This window comes from Cuculus canorus, chromosome 17 (assembly GCF_017976375.1).
Source record: "Cuculus canorus isolate bCucCan1 chromosome 17, bCucCan1.pri, whole genome shotgun sequence".
NCBI classification, from domain to species: Eukaryota; Metazoa; Chordata; class Aves; order Cuculiformes; family Cuculidae; genus Cuculus; species Cuculus canorus.
Window position 1 is genome coordinate 8,921,091 of NC_071417.1, and position 19,682 is coordinate 8,940,772.

At 52.0% G+C, this 19,682-nt stretch overlaps 1 protein-coding gene across 1 annotated transcript; it reads right to left on the minus strand.

The window, feature by feature from the left end:
• Positions 1 to 4,800: 4,800 nt before the first annotated feature.
• Positions 4,801 to 19,609, minus strand: MVK (mevalonate kinase). Its single transcript, XM_009560495.2, has 10 exons — positions 19,474 to 19,609; positions 18,661 to 18,808; positions 17,490 to 17,637; positions 16,115 to 16,270; positions 13,241 to 13,344; positions 12,156 to 12,201; positions 11,292 to 11,382; positions 10,412 to 10,528; positions 7,162 to 7,315; positions 4,801 to 6,820 (listed from the first exon to the last, which is right to left on the minus strand). Exons 1-10 carry the CDS (start codon positions 19,558 to 19,560, stop codon positions 6,669 to 6,671), a joined length of 1,203 nt encoding a protein of 400 aa, XP_009558790.2. The 5' UTR covers positions 19,561 to 19,609; the 3' UTR covers positions 4,801 to 6,668.
• Positions 19,610 to 19,682: the final 73 nt, after the last annotated feature.

A 19,682-nucleotide genomic window follows, 5' to 3' on the forward strand; every position in this document is an offset into this window, starting at 1 on the left:
GGCTGCGTTTCCCCAGTGCTGTGGGCACCTCCAATGGGTGACTCAGCCTCTTCCCACCCCTGTCTCCATCCTCATCTCCACATCACCCCGGCACAGGGCTGAGGCGGCTGTGCCGATCCGCGCTCGGCTGGCTGGGAGCATTTAAGCAGAATTGAGTGTGTGTTCAGGCACTTTCAAACACAAGTAATCTTCATCTGGGAGACGGAAAGTGAAATATGTTATTGCCGGCCGCAGTAAATTACCCGTGCCAGCCCTCGCTTATAAAACATCGCAGATGCTGGCCAGTGCACTCACTCACCCGCGCTGTGCTGCCTGCCGCCCCCCATAAATTACAAAATAAATGGCTGGTGGTCAGCCCTGACGTGGTGATGGGGCTCGCGTGGCCACCGAGGCACCAGCACCATCCCAGCACCAGCTCTGGCATCGCGCAGGCAGGACCCCCTGGGACAGGCAAGGTCAGGCTGGGGGATGGATCCATCCTGGAAAGCATGAGGTGCTGCTGGCAAAGGGCAGTGGGAGCTGGGGCTGGACTGGCAGCAGCATCGCCACCGATTCCCTGCACCCAAAAAAACTGCGGTGCCAGCACCGAGCAGCAACACCGCATGCCGGCTGCTCATCCCCTGCTCCCCAGGAACAGCCCCGCAGCAGCACCCCATGCCGGGGTGCCCTCGGCATCGCCACAAAGGTGCACGTGTGCCTGCTTCGTCCAGGCTAACTAGCCGAGGTGGCAGAGGCAGTGGAAGCGCCTGAGGAAGGCGGGAGGTGAGCACACAGCTCCCGCTGATTTTTTCCCCAGGGAGAGCCTTTGGAAAGCCAAACCAAACCCATAAAATAAATAAAATAAAATAAATTCATGCAACTTTAACAATCATTGTGTTGGATTTGGGAGATGTTATTTCTCGTGACAGACAAGGGCAATTATCTGCTATCCGCTAGCAGTTTTAGCCTAATTTCATTACTGCTGTGCAATTCTTCCCGAGCCGCTAGTCTATCACTGTCTCACAGAAAGGATTAGCCGGCACTTTCTTCATCTTCAAATGAATTTTAGCTGTCATGTCCTTGATGAATAGAAGAGGGAGGACTGCTAACCCACACGAGGAGCGTGGCAGCCCAGCTGCGCCACAAGCGCCCGCACCGGTGCTCACTGAGGAGCGTCAGCCGTGCCGGGCACACCGGAGCCACCGGGACGCAGCAGACGGGAATGCTGCCCACACGCCGTGGCGAGCGGGGCTTTCCTCCACGCTTGCCGTGCAAGAGGACTCAGCTACAGGCTGTTCTTTGGAGACACATCTGGGAAGCGGTCAGGGCTCCAAGCTGGTGCCTGGGTGCAGCCTTGGTCCCGGCATCCAGGAAAGGATCAAATCGACAGCATCTGTAATACAAGGGAATAAAGAACACGCCATTTTTTTCTCCCTCTCTGGAAGATGCTTATCTGTCAGCGCAGGCCACCGAGGAACAGAGAAAAGCAATTTAAACTTCAGAGCTGAAACGGCAGAGGACACTGCAGGGAGATGTGCCCAGGCGATGGTGTGTCCATGGATCTACTGCAGCCCCAGAGCCGATGGGTGAATTGACGCTTCGCTCTTTCAGCCAAGCTGGCAAAAGGCCCCATGTCCTCACCAGCACAGCAGGGGACACCCCAAGAGCTCTCGTCCCCACCACAGCAAACAACGGGGCGAAGAGCAGAGCTCAGCAGGGCAGTGAGCCCAGACGCGCCCCGGGATGCGCGGGGCAGGACGGCAGCACAGGGTTCCCAGGGCCATCGCTGTCACCTCGTGTACACGAGACGCTCCAGAGCCAATTGCCAGCGCCAGGGGCTCCGTTATTTTTGTAACTGATAATTCCCAACAGGCGCATCGTCCTGGCAGAATATTTTAGCACCTTTAATGCAATTTCCTACTCTCTCTGAAACACCATTTTGGTAGAACCCAACCGTACCACGTACCTGCTCCCTAATAAACCTCTGCGACTTTAATGAACTAAATAGCAAATTACTTTTTTATTCAAGAATGAAATTTCATCATATTCATAATTCATATTTTATTTCAGACATCTGCTGCTGATTACATTACATTTAACTAAAATTAGATGATGCTCAGAATGTAATTAAGCCCCTGCCAAATTCTCTGGCCCACCAATACCAGCCTCGCTCAGCGGGGGCCGCTTGGAACCTAATATGTAATTAGGAGCTATTTTCTAGCTGTTTTTAAAGTCTGAAAATTAGCTGCCTTTATTAATCACACAGACAAATATAAAGCGGAGCCAACGCTTGCTGAAATTTCTAAAAAGGATTTTTTTTTAATTATACACCACATAGCGCCGCGACTCATTTTGAATGTTGATTTGTTGTGCACTGACATTTTGACAACTAGTTCTCAATTTGTCTGTCGTAGTTAGGCAACAACAAAGCAGACGGTAATACTTAACTTTCAAAACCTTCAGCGTGCCGGGAGGGGAGAGGGAAGGGAGAGATGGAGGGGGGAAGGATGGGCTCCCCCGCGGGTGCTCGCCGCAGCTGGGCACCCTGCATGCTCCGTGCTGAGCCCCAGACAGAGCCCAGGAGGAGGAAGCCCCGAAATCCCTGGCACTGGGCATGGGGAGGTCTTCGGTGGCAGATGCCAGATCTGCAAATCACTCTTGAATCACAGAATCGTTTGGTTGGAAAAGACCTTTGAGATCATTGAGTACAACTGTACCTGTCCACTACTAAACCAGATCCCTGAGCATCTCAGCCGCCCAGCTTTTAAAGCTCTCCAGGGACAGGGACTCCACCACCAACCTGGGCAGCCTCTGCCAGGGCCTGACGACCCTTACGGTGAAGAAATTTTTTCCTGATGTTTAATCTAAACCTCTCCTGGCAGAACTTGGGGCCATTCCCTCATCCTATTACCTGCCACCTTGCTCCAATCTCATTTCACGATGCTGTAGGCAGTGATGAGGTCTCCCCTCAGCCTCCTTTTCTCCAGGCTAAAAAAACCCCAGGTCCCTCAGCCACCTCTCATACCCTTTGTTCTTGGAATGGCACTAGGCGGGTCTCAGCTTGCCCAGAACCCCCTGGTCCTCCCTGGGGTCACAGGGCAGCACCCACAGCCCCAGGGGTGACCCCAGATGCCCTGACCCCGCAGACTAGCTGTTCAGAGCCAAGCACACACCACCAAGCGCTGAGCCCCACAGCCAGGCAGGGGGATCCCCTGGCCCCCAAGTCCCACCCTGCCCAAAGGAGGGAGCAGCGGGGAGCTGGAGTGACTCCCCATCCCCACTGTGGCTGCGTGCTGACATTTCCTTGCTCTCACTGACCCTTTTTCTGTTCTCTCTGTTACCTCAAATAATGTCACTGCCTCTTCAGCATCTACTCAGCGGAGCAGAAAGAAGCCACTGCTGACATGGGTTTAAAAGAAAATAACACCATCTGTGCCTGGCAGGGGCTGGGCAGCACCCACCGGGCCCCGAGGGGCAGACCTGGGGGAAGGGGGACAGCACCCCTCGGGGTGGTGGGAGACACCCCAGTGCTGCCCGCTCGCTGCAGACACGGCAGCAGTGATGCTGCCCTGAGCGATGGCAAAGAAGGAAAAGAATGAGGTTGAAAGGGCTCTTTATACAAAGTGTTTTCCTTTTTTTGCTGGCAAGAAATGCGTGTCCCCAAGCTGTCACCAGGTCCCACAGCAGAGGAAAGCGCCCCACTCACCCATTCCAGCCAGGCCGGGGCCACCGCACGCTCCCCAGTGCCTTGATGCATGGCTTGAACACAGCTTCCCTTCCCCACTCCCGTGTTGGCTGTTAGGGGCAAACCCAGGATCGTTAGTCTTTCTGCAAAGCTCATCATGTGAAAAATGAAGCTCAAGAAAAATTAGCCAAATTACCAGGCTAATCCTTCAGCAGCAATCGCTGCTCCGCTGCACATCCGTAAAACGAGACCGGAGAGAGCAGACAGAAAAGAACTTGTGTGTTTGTGGTGTGGCTGGGGGAGAGGAAGGGATGAGTCCGTGAGGAGAAGACACTTGCTGGGCTTAATTATGCTTCAGTTTTGCTCCCGAAGAAGCAAACTGCATGGAGAGTCAGGGCCGTGCCTCCTACAGCCATTGTGCCCCCACAGGGCATGGAAGTTCTGGGGGGAGCAGGGATGGGGTCCCTGAACCCCCCCGCAAATCATGCATGTGAACCTCAAGGAATGCAAGTTGATGCAACCAAAGAGGTGATTCCTCAGCAAAAGTTGGGATTTGGTATGTGCCAAACATTCCTGGTTATCAGGGTGCTTGCAGCGAGGCCGCTGCAAAGGCTTGAATTGAGCCAGGGAGGGAGGAACACAGAAAGGAGAAAGCGGGCGCTTCCATGTTCACAGATGGATGCGAAATCTGTGCTTACTTCTAACAAACTGGGACTGGCTCCAGCTGCTGACTTCGGCAGTTCCGATCCCCGCAAGGCAGAGCCTGGCTCTGGCAGGGCCCCGGTGCCAGTGTGGGCAGCATCCTGCCCGGCAGCAGCCCTGCATCACGCTGGGCCAGGGACAGAGCAGCGCCCTTCCCACCGCGGAGCCCCCCAGCCCAGGGTCACGCTCCTGCCCATCCCTGCCAGGATGGGGTGGCTGCTGCCACCGACCCTCAATCAGCACAGGAACATCACCCAGGCTGGAGAAAATCTCCAGAGGCAGCTGGACCTTCCCTGGGAAGGGGAGCTTGCACCCACCAAGTGTGCTGCACCTCCTCACGTTCCAGATCACCTACATGTCTCGGCTGCTGGGTTCAACCACCACCTTTTTCCAGGCCAGTTGGTCTGTTTCAATCACCAATTTTAATTATGATTTAAACCAGCAAATCAACATTTTCATTCCGTTCTTTCCCTCTGCGCTCCTCCAGCATTGGCACCGTGACGGCAAGGCCGTCTCCCAAGGAAAGCAGCTAATGAGGATCAGCCCCAGACACATCATTTTGAAGTGAAGTTTCTCTGCACTGGGTTTGGCATTTCTTTGTGCTAACCAGGAGAAACTACAGACACATTTAAGCGGTGATAGAGTCAACACGCTTCCAGATCCTCACATTGATTACACTGTATTAGAAAATGGTAAATTATTTATCAGGCTTTCTGACTTGTGATTAGTGTAAAGCCGCTCTTGGATGCAAATTGGAATTGTAATTAGACATGTAGAAACCCAGCGTCTGAAACCTGTTTTTATTGAAGCAGTGTAAGGTACTTTTTCCCTTTTGTATCCAGCATAATTATCAAAGAACGCTTTGCACATAAAAACCCATCAATTTATTAAAACCAGAGACAGTTTTACGTCTGATCAGCGAACTAAAGCTGGTCATCACGATGCCAGGATTTTCAAGCTCGTACGTCTCAGCTTCTCACGCTTGATTCTTTATTCCTGCACCGGGAGCAGGCAAGCTCCCCCACCTCTGCCAGTTTATTATTCAGCTTTCAACGAAGGACTTCTTGAACAAAGCTACACAAAAAGACACCCCAAAAACTCCCAGACAATATAATAAGGATAAAGCCTCTTCAGCAGGCACAGAAGAGACCACAGCCACCACGAGTCAGCATGTTACTTCAAGACACTTCAACCCTCACCAGCCAATTCCCTGCAGTCCTGCTGTACAACTCATGAAAAATACAGAAGCCAAAACTCCGTTTTACGTTTGCGTAAGAAGTTCAAACGCATTTAGGTTTAATCGTCCGCCAATTGCAAGTTATGGGCAGCTTTTGAGGAAGTGGATGTAGGGCTTTTTTTTGTACTTAAAACCAATTACTTCAAGCTAAACCAAACGTGTGTGTGCTCTGTCGCTGCCCCCCTCTAGCCCCATTCTCCCCTGCGCTGGCAGCGGGATGTTTTATGTACCCCACACGACCGGCAGCGCGGAGGACACGCTCCTTTAAGACTGAAGCATGAGAGACCCCAGAACAGCAATTGGAAGGAGAAATCTTAAGATTTTCCTTGCTTTCAGCCACCCTCCTTGCAGGTGACAGTTGCTGTTTGAACCAGACTTTAAGCACATGAACAGAAAACAGAGCCTGGTTGTGGGACTCTGTTTATCAGCCCAGACGGAGATTACAGTAAAGAGTGAACACAGTGATAGTTTCATTAGAAATGGGCTGTTTCTTTCATTTTAATAACTTTGTATTAGTAGCAGCTAAGACGTGGATTTAAAGGTTTCCTCTCCACCGTGAACTGCAGCCCAGGAGAAATACAGACCTGAGTGTCAAGCCCTGAGCTGCCAAGATGCTTTTCACCCAAAAACGTCAAAGTGCTCTGCACATCCGCCTCGCCAGCCTCGCTGCCTGCCTTCACAGGACACCAGGGGAGAAAGGAAGAGACACCACATGCATCTGAAGCAGCAGAATCAAGCGAAGTGTCATTATCCGCGCTGGAATCCAGCCAAGACCCTCTCCTCCTGCCTCTTGGGATTAGCACAGGAGTTGAGTAAGTAAATTCAAAACAGGATTTTGAGATCCTGGGTCAAACACCCACAGAGCCCAAGTGCAAGCAGTTGCTCCCGGGTCCTCATCGCAGCCCCGACTCCCAGTGCCACCAGGCCCAAAATTGGCTCCGCACCCACATCCAGAGGCCCTCAACCACAGACAGAGTCACAGAGAAGTTTCCAGGCATCAGGGCACGCACAGCTATTGCTTTGAGGATGCGGTGCCAAGAGCTCAGTCTTGCCAGAGGCAGAAGCTTAACTCTCGGAGAGCGCGTGCAGCACTTCAGCATTTAAAGACGAGGAGTGGTGCAGGGTCACTCCGGGGGCCCCGATATTGGTCTCCCAGCATTCAAATCCACAGGCACATAAGTCTCGCTTGGCTGCTTCCACGGCCAGCGGGGAGGTATCTGCCAAGAGGAAGGCAAAAGCAGCCAGTTAGTCAGCTAGGTCACTGCAGGGAGACCAAAATGGGCCATCGCGCGTTTAAACTTGTATCCCCTGGAGCTGGGCCAATGCCCAGGAGACCTGACACACATAAACGAATGCACTGAATCGCCCCTGCACGAAACACTGCAAACCACACTGCCAGGCAGCTCTGTTAGACACCATCCCGCTCACGACACGGCTTCACGTCACACCACAGCCACACGAAGACTAGAATCATATCCCTCTACTTGCAAACCTGCCCACAATGGCAGGGCTGTGCAGAATAGGGGAAGGATGCCAGGGTGAGCAGAGGGTTACCGACCTGGTCTCAGCAGGGTGATGCCACAGCCGCCTCCGCCAGCTCCAGTCAGCTTGCTATGCAGGCCGTGGGATGCCGTCACCCGGCACAGCCTGTCCAGGGAGGGATGGCCAACTCCGATCACATTTAAGTGGTGTTGATTTATATCAAAGAGTTCCTAAAAGCAACTGCATATACGTCAGATAAGCATGCATGGTGACAAAGACTCTTCACAGCCATGGCTCCCATCCCGCTGAGGTGCAGGAGAGCTGCTCTGCTTTCCCAGCCATCCCATTCCTGCAGGAAGGGCGGCTCGGGGCCCAGCAGCACTCGGCAGCAAGGTTGAGGGCAGGGTCTGAGCCGCAGGCTGCCCACGTCCCCGTGTCCCTCTCACGATATTTGCTGGTGCTGCCCACCACAGCGACAGAGGTGGCCCTCCTTGCTCAGGGTAGACAGAGAAAATCTCAGTCACCATGAGCTGCCAGCAGGCATTTCAGGTGCTAAATCAGAGCTCCTTGATGCTTGACCTCTCCCCCGTCACAGGAATGTTGAGCAGGAGACCGTGCAAGCCCCCTCGCTGCCGCGGGAAGGGCACTAAGCCAGCATCTCTCATTCCTAGCTGTCACCCTGCCCTGCTCTGCAATCCATCCAGCATAACTAAGTCCAGGGGACTTCTGACACAGCCAAGTTCAAAACGGCATTGCTGGAGAGGCGACATGGAGTTACCTCTCCTCATTTGCACTGTGCAGCGCTTCTCCCTCCTCGCAGGCAGGGCCTGGGCTGCGAGCCAAGGGGCCTCTCACCAGCACCACGCTGGGAATGTGGCAACCGGCTCAAGTGGGGTCGAGAGGGTTCTCCCTTCGGGGGAGAGCAGCACAAGCCACTCTCCAAGCGAGGCTGCTCTCCAACCAGAGCTTCAAGTGCATCCCTGCCACGCTCCTCAAACCAGCCACACACTCTGCTGCGCCTGGAGTAAGCTGCCACGGCAGCAAAGTCCAAATGGCCCAAGCGACGGACAACCTAGAGAGGTGAGAGTTATGGCTTCACTCCTCCGAAGTACTAGAGGGGAGGAATTAAGGAACAGAGGGAAGGGCTTAGCCTGCACTCAGAGCAAGCCTAGAGCAGGGTCAGGAACCGGCACCAGGCCCCCAAGCACTGCAGTGCCCTCCCAGTGCCGTCAGTGGAAGCAGGTCTGGAAGAATCTCGCCCTCAGCAATGCTGGTCTGACACAACAACTCGATCATCTCCCTGGTGTGTGGCAGCTGTTTCCCTCACTGTCCCAGAGAGGAGCCAGCTGAGACAGGAGCAGTCCCAGAGCAGCTCCCTAACAGGAGCCCTGTGCTCCCCTCTCCAACTTGGTGCTTGGCACCAAGCACCTCCCTGCCCACAGCTCATGGTGGGCTGGGATGGATGCCTGCACAGGGAGCAGCAGGAGCCACGCTGCAGGGTGGCAGGTGTCAGTCACACCACCCTCTCTTAGCTCTGCACTGGTCTTCTGCCAACACAAACAGGAGGGGACAATGCAGAAATAACCCCTCTGCACCCGCCCCCCCAGACGATTTCTGTATCGCAGTTAAACAAATGTGGGGAGATGAATTAGCCAGGCGCATGCAGAGTGCATACATCACAAGTTCTGTGCTGGGGTGGACAGACGTCTATCTATGGGCCTCTTTATATGCCTGAGTGAGGGCACAGCGCTGTCTATGATGATCCAAGACACCTGTCATCTCCTGATCCAAAATCTGCCAGGAATCGGATGACAGCTTATGACACAGTAGACTAGTTCGGTGGTTCAACTACAATGCTGTCCAGAACTGCACATTTCAGAAACAGCCAAATATATATATATAAATGCTGCATACAATCAAGTGTGCCTCTGTGGGCTCTGCAAGCTCAAGACAACCCAACAGATTCAAGACAGAAGCCGGCTCAGCGTAGTGCTGCTTCCTGGGCGCTGTGGACAAGGCTGCCTTGGCATCTTGCATGTGGGGATCTCAAAGCACACTTCCAATTAGCCCTCCTCTTCGCTGACCCCTAATATTTCCGACAGCCTGAGCCGTGTGGCATTGAGGTGGACGGGGGCTGCCTGAAGCTGCGCTGCAAAGACTCCAGATCTCCCTCAGCCCTGCCAGCTCAGTTAGGTTCAGCCAACCCTGATGGGTGTAGAAACCCATCACCCTTCTTGGTGTGAAGGGAGCAGAATCCCATGGGAGACCCTCCCGTCCTCACTGCATCCCTGCAGCAGCTCACTCACACACAGCTGCTTCAGGCAACAGTGAGGTTGCTTCAGGCAACACAGCCCGAAGCAAAGAGGAGAAGGCTGTTAACAGAGTGACCTGACACTGCTGCCACAGAGCTGGGACAGCAGCCCTGTCCCACCCCACAGCCTGCTCCTGCGCCTCCAGAGGGTACACAAATGGCTGTGGAGAGGACAATCGACCAGCAAGAGCAAGGACAAGCACAGGTCCTCACAGGAGAGCCAAAGGGAGGGATTCAGATGCCAACAAGGACCTGCACTGATGGTACGAAATGGTTCTCGACCGTCCAAGTCGCTTGGCACCCAGGACCAGGCCAGGTTTGCCTCAGCTGGGACTCTGCATATCCTTACCCAGCGGCTGCATGAATCGGTATGACGGTGCTCTCAGCACCACAAAAAACTCCTTCCACTTGGACGCATGTTTCCCCCCACCACAGCAGCCTCTCCTACTTCGAACAAAGCCAAGACAAACACAGATCTTTGTATGCACCTCATGCATCAATGTCAGGTCAGCTCTGGGCACAACTCTGTCTGCTATTCTCCGGAGCCAGGATGAGTGCAGAGCAATGGGAGCTGGCTCGTAACCAGTCCATCACAAAACAGTGGCTGCTGGGCTCTCCGCTCCTCGCTCCAGCCTTGGCAATGACAAAGCAGTTGCTTCACACGCAGCGATTGCCAGAATGAGCGTGGCTGGCCCGTGGCGGAGGAGGCAGCATCTCAGCCTGAACTCACTCCACGTTTCTTAGCAAAGGGAAATGAATCCAGCAGAGCTACAGGTCCAGAAAGCACCAGGCCCACTGCCTCCCTCCCTCCACACTACCGTGAAGAGACATCAGCGTCATTTTCTGTCCCTTGGCTCCAGGAAGGGCATTAAAAGCAGAGTACACAGACCATTGTTTCACTCGGAACTGAACATTTCCTGCTATCAAATTTTTTCTTAGACCTAATGTTCTTTAAATGACATTTTGATGTTCAACAGTAACAGTGTCTAAAAATACTGGCAAACGAGCCCCTTACCTCCAGCACAGGGTAATACTCCGGTGATGGATTTGCAGGCATCACTTCCAGAACACTTTGGCACTCCTGAGAAATTGCATCGATGGAGTCCAGCACTGGGTTCATTATAGCAGGGAACTGAGAGGGGGGAGGGCAAGATGTGAGAAGGCTGCTCGCGAGTCTTCTAACACCACTGTGATAAAACCAGCCCCAATCTCTTTGCACTGGACAATTCCTCACTCCACCCAGGGGTATTCATTCATGGACACCCCACTCTGCAGAGCAGGGTAACTGTAAGTAGGTCTCACCTGCAGAAACTGGAAAAGAAATGAAAACAGGCCAGAGGAAGGGACTAGTGATTTTTGTGGCGAGCTCTGTTAGTCCTGGAGAATCATAGAATCATTAGGTTGGAAAAGACCTTTGAGATAAGAATCCATCCAAGCCTGTCCACTGCTAAACCAGATCCCTGAGCACCTTGCCTACACATTTTTTAAAGACCTCCAGGGATGGGGACTCTACCACCTCCCTGGGCAGCCTCTGCCCATGTCAGTGCCTGAGAATCCTTTCTGTAAAGAAGTTTTTCCCGATATCCAACCTAAACCTCCCCTGGTGCAACTTGAGGCCATTTCCTCTCATCCTGTCCCTTGTTACTTCACCTTACTCCAACCTCCTTTGAGGGAGTTGTAGACACTGATAAGGTCTCCCCTCAGCCTCCTTCTCTCCAGGCTAAACAACCCCAGGTCCCTCAGCCGCCTCTCAACACTTGCTCTTCAGCTCCTTCACCAGCTTTGTTGCCCTCCTCTTGACACTCTCCAGCGCCTCCATGTCCTTGTAGTGAGATTTGTGTCCCCACCCCGTCCCACCACATATCTCCACCCTCATAACCACACAGGTGCCGCACCTTCAGGATCTTCTCTTTGACACCAGCCACCAGGACCTTGGTGCTTCGAGGAACTTTTGTGTTGGTCAGCAAGATCCGCAGTGTCGGTACCCTGGAAACAGCAAGAGACACCACCTCACCTCTTTCTTTCATGTCCCCCAGCAGCCCCCAAGGCCCATGCAGCTACGGTTCCTTTTGCCTCCAAAGGACTATTTGAGTAAGACACCCAAGATGAGGAGTCCCACTAGTTTAAAAAAGTTAAGCAGATGCTTAAATGCTGACTGGGTTGAGGCTCATTCCTTCTAGACACAAAGAACAACCGTACTAGCGCTATAAACAGGACTGTAATGTATTTACTGAAATCCATGCTTTTCAAGCAAATTCTTTACTTTGAAATACTGTGAGACTATCCAGTAGTAGCCATTAACTGCTAATAGAGCAATTTCATGCACTGTGAAAGATTTTAATGGAGGCAGATTATACTTCCTTGGCAGGAGGCAGAGGGAACACGCAGGACCTGGATTTGTCTCTGCAGCTTGGTTTTCAAACAGTCCTACCACCAGGTAAGCAAAAAGTTCCTCCTCCCTGCAATTTCATTTGCTGCCAGGAGCAGATCTGTTCCTGCTGCCCATAATGCCATGAAATTAATATTGATCCTTTGCATGGTGTTCATCTAATGTCAGATAATGACCAAACATTCCATTGTTCCCATCCACCCCAAACCACGACAGAACTCAAGGCACCCACACACACTGTAAAACCTGGTTACAAAGCCCTTCCACCACACTGTGAGCCGTCTCCCATCAATCTCCCACCCTATGAGATCCACCCAGTGACATATTCCACCCACCATACGCAAGTGTTATTTTTAAACTCTAATATTACCTCTTTAAGGGTGTGATTTCTCCTGACTGGTATCTCAGGGCTCCACCTAAAGTAAAATACATGCATTGTCTCAGTACACAGTGAGCCGAGATAACAGTGTCGTAAGAGACAGAAGGTCTTTCATCTTCAGAACCTCACCCACTGCATATGACAGTAATTGCAAGAAACACCAGCTAAATGAACCATTTTCTCAGACAGCATGAATCTGCCTCACCCTGCTGACTTAATGAGAGCGTCTGGCTGGACATAGTTAACCCAATGCCTTTTCCTTCGCTCTCTTCTACTCTGTGATCACGTTAAATAGTTTTTAAAGGCAAAGAGTTTGGCCAGCATTAAGTCTTTAGTGAAAAAAAAAAGAATCAAGCAGTGATCCTCTAGGGCAGAGCCAAGCGTGTGGACTTCAAATTGGACTGAACGTGTGCACTCATGTCAGCAGTCATCCTTCAGCCCAGAATTTCATTGTCCAGAAGGAATGTCTCACTCAGTTCCTACTTTTACAGAGGCATTGCGATTAGGTCTCATTAGAAAGATTATTAAAAGTTTCCAAGGACACTTCCAAAACACTTGGAAGTCTCTGCTAATTGAAACTAAATGACAGCTGTCCAACCGCATTTATCCTGGGGATGGGATTAGGTTCCTTTGTTCACGCCAGAATGTTTAAATATCAGTTATTTGCCACAGGGCCTCTGCCCCACGGCACTTGCCTGGGGGCACAGATCCCTGGTGTCACTGCAGCGAGTCTCCAGCAGCCTTCCTGGCTCCAGTCCCAGCCTACAAATGGAGCAAATCAAGACGGGAAAGGATTCCCTCTACTCGGGTCAAAAGAAGGACCTGAATTTGTGAGTTCCTCATCCCTTCGCTGCACATCAGTGCAGTGAGGCAACCTGCTCCATCCAAAGTTCCCACAGCAATCCCAGCCAAGCCTTATCATTTGCAGAAATGCAACCTGTAGCTTCTGCTCACCACTTTCCCACCGCTGACAGACGCTGCAGCAGAGAAGAGAAGCGTGGCTGCTGCTCCGCCAGCCCCTCAGCTCCTCCCCAGCACCCACATTCAGTGTCAGGGAGCCACAAACACAGACATACCCCAAGTTCCAACAGCATTATCCACACCAGAGGGATTGCCGTGGATCACCCGCTCCCCCTGGAAAGCCCAGCTGTTAATGAGAGTCAACTCTTCTTCTGTCCACCTGAAAGGCAAGAAAATTACTCCAATCACAACCCAAATCTGCACACACTGATGTCAGAAAAGCAGCGCAGGAGGCAGCGGGAACCATACAGGGCACCCAGTTGCTGTGGGAAGCCCTGACACTGCACATTCCCCCTGAGCGCTGCAGCAGAGAGTGGGCATTTCCAGCACCCAATTGGCATTCGGCAGTTTTCTGTGTGGCAGCAAGTAGAACACATCCAGCCCCACCAGGGGAATGGGCACTGCTCCACAGAGACCCCACAAAGGGTGCGACTGCTACCCAGTGCTCCTGCTGCAGGAAAGCAGCGAAGGAAGAAGGCGATTCAGGGAGAAGATCCTAGCCCTGGCTGAGCAAAGATCAAATTTAACTGACTGCAAGTCCAGACCAATCCCCACCTCCCCGACGCTGCGTGTTACCACACATCTTGGCCTGAGATCCTGCTCACCAACAGGCAGGACAGCGTTATTTGTAGATGTGGAAGGCACAATGTGAGAAGAGAATAGTAAAAGTTGCATTTCACACATGCAACTGCCAGCTGCTCAGCTACAGAAGCCTCGCAAACTGGGTCAAAAGGTGCAGTTGGAACTGATTTATTGCCTCCAGCAAAGACTTTGATTTCTAAGGATTGGCTCCTAACACTTCAAGCTGCACTGGATGCTGGCACTTGGAGCACAGACGGGAACCAAATGCAGATCCAGAAGGTGTTACGCTAAAAACACAAAAGCAGGTCTTCCTGTTATCTTAAAAGCAGTCACATAAATTGGTAAGGGCTTTGAGAGTTCAAAAGCTGGCACAAAGGGTTTGGTCCTGGGTCACACTCGGCAAGAATCAAGGCCCCTGCTGAAAATACTAATTGATGGGCTATAGCAATACAAAAAGCAAACACAGAGCTACCAGTTACAAAGCAATCGCTATCTGCAACTTCACCACAATTCCACCACAGTGATTTCTCCCCAGCATCAATCAAAAACCCACTGCACTGGGCCTGTACCCACACAATCACCTCCAGAACTCACCAGGCTGTTTCAAACCCACTCCTCCCCTCCATCCTGTAGGAGTCTCTCAAACCCTGGAACCCCAAGGGAGGCTCAACACCCGCTGGGAGCCAGCTAGCCCTCCTGCACCCTGCTCTAACACACTCAGACTCACAAGGGCATACAAATACACATCTCTAATCCTCTCCTAGAACACAGTCTGCAGTCCAGAGACACAGCACACATCCCAAGCCACCGTTCAAATGGCCTAACACGCAGTGGTATCAGATATGCCAGCATCAATGATGTTCTGCAGAGATCAGAGCTGGTGTTAGGCACAGCAAGAATGAGCATTCGACAGCTTTTTAAAACATGGGGCCCCGAATAGGGAGTACACGATGGCACAGAGGCACAAACAAGGCTGTTCAACAAGCATCACACAGTCTTACATGAAATAACGAGTCACTGACCACTGCTAAGGCAAGGCAGAAATTCTAATAGCCACCTGCTATGTGGAAGCCACTTCCTTTAGCTCCTTGCTTCCCCAGGCCTCAGCCGAATGTCTTTATCCATCTCCACACACCTTTCATTTCACTTGCCAATGTTTAATTTGTGAAGCATTCATGGAAACAGCTCACACCACTGCTACTCAAAATAGAAGCGCAGCTTGCTGTAAACCACTTGTTTTTAATCCTCTTTGAGAGGCTGCGATTCTTCTCGACACAGGAGTCATTATATCTTGCTGTTCTTTTCTTGCAACGTTAAGCAAAATCCTTCTGAAGTCTGACACCCCCATCTCTCACTTACCCCTCTGCATGCCAGCTGGAAGAAAAAAAAACATGCTCTATTCAAGCTGTGGCTAAGACGTGCAGGCAGGGAACGAAGACATCCTCGCTGCCTGGCTTGGAACTGGCCTTTCATTTCTCACGCTGTGTGACTCTTTGGGAGATTTGCCCGAATGCAGCACACAAACCGCTCCGATTTAGGAACGTGTTTCTAGGTCAGGCTGCAAACTCTGGTTTTGAAGAGGAGCACAGTCACCCCCTCTCGCTGTCTCACTGTCAGTCCCACACAAATCCAACCATGAAAGGTTTGCACCTGGCACGGAGCACACAATAGAGGGCTCTGCCGCTCCAGCTGCAACAGGCATCTTTAAACAGAGCCTCCTCAGACACACAGCAAAGCAGACCAGTTTTTCAAGACTAAACTCCAAGGGAAAGCAACCCCAGGGCAGAAAGAAACTCCTTTCACCAGCTACCGATAAAGAGGAAACTCAGAGATCGGGAGGAAATGTGCCACAGGCAGAAAATAAATCCATGTGAAAATGCAGAATAAACAGAAAGGAACCTCATCTCTTTGAGGACTCAAAGCAAAACCTGCAACACGCTCAGGGACAAAGAGGAAATAGAGGTTAAAAAACCCAGCGGATTACAAAGCGTGTTTTATTTTCTTGGCAAAATAAGGCTTTTTTTTTTTTTTTAAAGCATATATATCTTATACCAAAGGAAATGGTGCAAGTTTAACCAAGTCTCTGCATCCAGTTGCTTTTATCAGGAGGAGCAAATTGTAAAGACACAGTTCACGAGTCAGAGCCCTCTTCTACTTCTAGGAACGCAGGGTGGCAAGAGAAGAGGAAGGGAAAAGAGCTGGGCTCATGCTGCAGGCACAGCCCCAGCCCAGGAGTTGGCCAGAGAGCCCGAGAGGTGCCAGCGCCAGAATCTGTGCAGCTACAAGGAAAGATAGGGGTGGAGAGAGCAGAGCTGCCTTGGGCCGTGCATCCAAAGCCCCTGCGTTACCTGGCTGTGGAGTCTCCCTCCTTCAGCGGGCAGGAGATGGCTCCGCACGCCATCAGCAGGGCTGCTGCCAAGCAAACGGCATACGCAGCACTCGAACCTAGCCCAGCTCCCGTGGGCAGCTCGGACCACACCAGGATGTCCACGCTGGGAACGTCTCTGAAACACAAACACGCAGGATCTAACGCAATGACCTTGAATTCTGTCTTGAGACAACGTTTCAAAGGCAAAAGATGCCAATTAGGATGGATCCTGGGAAGAGCTTGTTGAAAACTGGCAATATCAGCACATGCACTCGCATCCGACACGTGGGAGCTTCAGGAGTGCTTGGTAGTGCAGCTGAGTAGCCTGGCGTAGCCATTGTACCAGAACAAAGCCTCGCTGAATTGGATCCGTGATTAGCACAGCTTGTCAAGCTGCTAGGAGGGGTACTTAGTAGCTAAACACTTTAGTAGCACCATCAAGAAACCTTGCAAAGATTGCCGTAGACACAATTTTAAACATATTTCTAAATAAAGCAAAAATATCCCAAGTCTGTAACGGCAGTTGTATCCCATTGCAGTGACAAGCTGCTGGGGAAGATGAAATATGCACATATCTGTGCCCACGTGCTCCTTTTTCTCCGCTGAACACATTCAGGTTGTGTTACAGACCCAAATGTCAAACCCAGGAGCTCTTCCCTGGCTGGTGAGTGACATGAAGTCTCAACCGATGGCTTCAAAGCAGCCTGATGACAGCCCCAGCGTTAATGCCAAGCAACTCGGAGGCTGCAAAGCAAACCACGACACAGCTCCACATGATAATTCTTTAACCTTTGATTCCTTTGCTATGAATATTGAAGTTAGGTCCTGATTTGGTTTAAAACACCAAGCAGTGCTGCAGAAGACATCGCCGTGAGCCCCTGCCCAGTAATTTACACGGATTTCATCAACAGAAACTGGAAAGGCCCCAAGCTGTAGTTACCGCAATTTTTTCATATTTTTAGGGAGATTCAGCTCACGAGAGGGATCAGACACAGCTCAGAAAATGAATTTCCAGCTCATTTCTGTAACCATTTTCCTAACCTAAGCCAGGATGAAACAAGGAGCCTGAAAAGAGGGATGTCTGTCCTTACTTCTGGGTGGGATGAATTGCTCTGACCTCAGTACCTCAAAGACAGCTGCTTAAATCAGAGCAGAAGATTCCCAGCTCCCTCACCCAAAAGCTTGGCTCCAAAGAGTCTCCTGCGGAGCTGAGGGCTTAAATGAAGCAAGATCCCTTTTCATTTCCTATTTTACCTCAAAGATTTAGTTTCTTCCTATGACCTCGTATAGAAGCAATTAATGGTGAACACAACTCAAGACAGCAGGTTTATTTGGGGGCAGGAAGATCACCTTACCCATACTTAGATGAAATAGCCAGGCACATATACAGAAAGGCAAGAGTAGCGAGGCTCTCGGGAGCTGAGGCTCCGGCAGCGATTCCAGCAAACTCTCTCAGTGTATCCAGCTGTTCTGCACTGGGGGACTTAGGGCCATCAAAGTCAGCTACGAAAGCAAGCAGGGGAGAATTTAAACACTTCAAAACCAGGGAACTGTTAAACTTGAAAGCAGTATTTACAAGAAAATCTACCGTTATATATAACAGTACATATAACAGAAATAGACTGAGGCAATTTCAGGTTTCACCTACAAACTTCCTACCTGAAGATTCATAAAATAAAAGCAAGATCTTCAGCAGCCACTCTGAAACCCCAGTGTTTCCACACTCACATCTGTGCTGTATTACAGCCATCTCCTTGCCTAAACTTTCCAGTGTGCTCATCCATCACTACATAGAGTCTGGCAAGTCACAAACTGTTCATTAAAGAATGCGGATTTTCTGATGCGCTTCATGTGAGTCTGAACTCCAAATATTGGTGCTGGAGAACTTTTAGTCAGTGCCTAGAGAAATTACCAATGCTCTGACTCAGCAGACTTTGCTCCACTTTCAGCTGAGCAAACACTGCTCACAAGGGTGACAAGAGTTAACACCAGGTACTACGGAGGGAAACGGCACAACCACCAGTGGGGCTGCACCCAGTACAGGGCGCTGCAGAAATTCCAGTGAGGGCTGGCATGCAACAGAGAGGCAGGAAAACAGGTCCCTGCCTTCACCCAAAGGCTCGCAACTCAGATGAGCTTCAGGGAAGACTCTCTTTTGGCTCCCTGGATGTAGTCCCTTGCTGGCTTCTGTCTGTATTATACAATCCCCTGAGCTGTGGCAGCACTAGAACAAAGCCCCTGGCAACCCAAAACAGGAGGTCACGGCTCTGGCAAGGGCCACTCGCTGATACCAAAGCATCAGGCAGGTCACAAGAGGCACACGGAGGGAGTGAGGGTGCCTGACTGTGCAGGGACATATTAAACACACACTGAGCGTGGTCAGAGGCAATGAGGCCCAGCAACATTCTGCAGAGGGAAGGGATAACCCTGTGGGGTCCCAGCACCAGGGACAGAATGAACTGGGCAGGATTAAGCACCGCACAGGACATGGGGCAGTGGCCTCTTCCTCCTCCTCCTGGTGCTTGCCTGCAAACCCCCTGCACAGGGCCTGGAGGCTGGAGGTATCCCAGCTCCTCTTGACGCTGACACCAGGCAGGTGGATGCACACCCTGTCATCCTCACAGGGACGCAGCTGGAGGAAGGTCCTCAGGTCCAGTGCCACGGCCAAGGCCACCTGCAGTGGGGAGAAAGGGCATGAGGTGAGGTGAGAAACAGAGGATGGGGGGTGAGGGTGAGAAGCAGCGTGAAAGGGCTGGGAGGCAAGGGTGAGGCGAGGGGGAGAAGCGAGAGGCGGGGGGGAGAAGCGAGAGGCGAGGGGGAGAAGCGAGAGGCGAGGAGGGAGAGAAGGGGAGGAAGGGAAAGAGGGAGGAGAGAGAGGAAAGAGGGGGGAGAGAGAGGGAGCAGAGAGGGGGGAGAGAGATAAGGAAGAAAAAGAAGCAGAGTTAGAGGAGAAAAAGGTGAGGGTGGGGAGGAGAAGCAGGGTGAGGGAAGAAGTGAAAAGAGAAGGAGATGAGGACGAGAAGAAGCGGGGTGAGGGGAGAAGGGAGACGAGAGTGAAAAAAAGGATGAAAGGGGTGAAGGGAGGGGATGAAGCAGGTGAAGGGAGGAGGAGGAGCAGTGTGATGGGGGTGGGGGACAAACATGAGAAGGGGAGAAGGAGAAGGGGAGAAGGAGAAGGGGAGAAGGAGAAGGGGAGAAGGAGAAGGGGAGAAGGAGAAGGGGAGAAGGAGAAGGGGAGAAGGAGAAGGGGAGAAGGAGAAGGGGACGCAGAAACGGCGTGCATGGCATTGGGTGCGAGAGTGAACAGCCCGGAGCCCGCGGGGGCGCCAGGCCTCGTACCTTGCCGTGCACCACGGCGTGCTCCCCATGCAGGATCACCTTCCCCGGCGCCGACACCACCCGGCCGCGCTCCCGCAGCTCCGGCATCACCCGCAGCTCCGCTTCGAGCGCCGCGACAGGTCCCGCTCCCGATAGGCCCCGCCCCTCACAGCCCCCGCCCATTACAAGCCACGCCCCCCTCGCGCTCTGAACCAATCACAGAGAGCCAT

Bases quoted from the DNA above. Each gene is read 5' to 3' on its own strand.
- MVK (XM_009560495.2), bottom strand. From the start codon at position 19,560: ATGCCGGAGCTGCGGGAGCGCGGCCGGGTGGTGTCGGCGCCGGGGAAG. The intron at 16,271-17,489 runs GTAAGGTGATCT...TTTGTGTTTCAG, and splicing joins GCTATTTCATCTAAGTATGG to AGACGTTCCCAGCGTGGACA. The intron at 10,529-11,291 runs GTGCGGCACCTG...CCCCCCTCTCAG, and splicing joins TCAAAGAGAAGATCCTGAAG to TTCCCTGCTATAATGAACCC.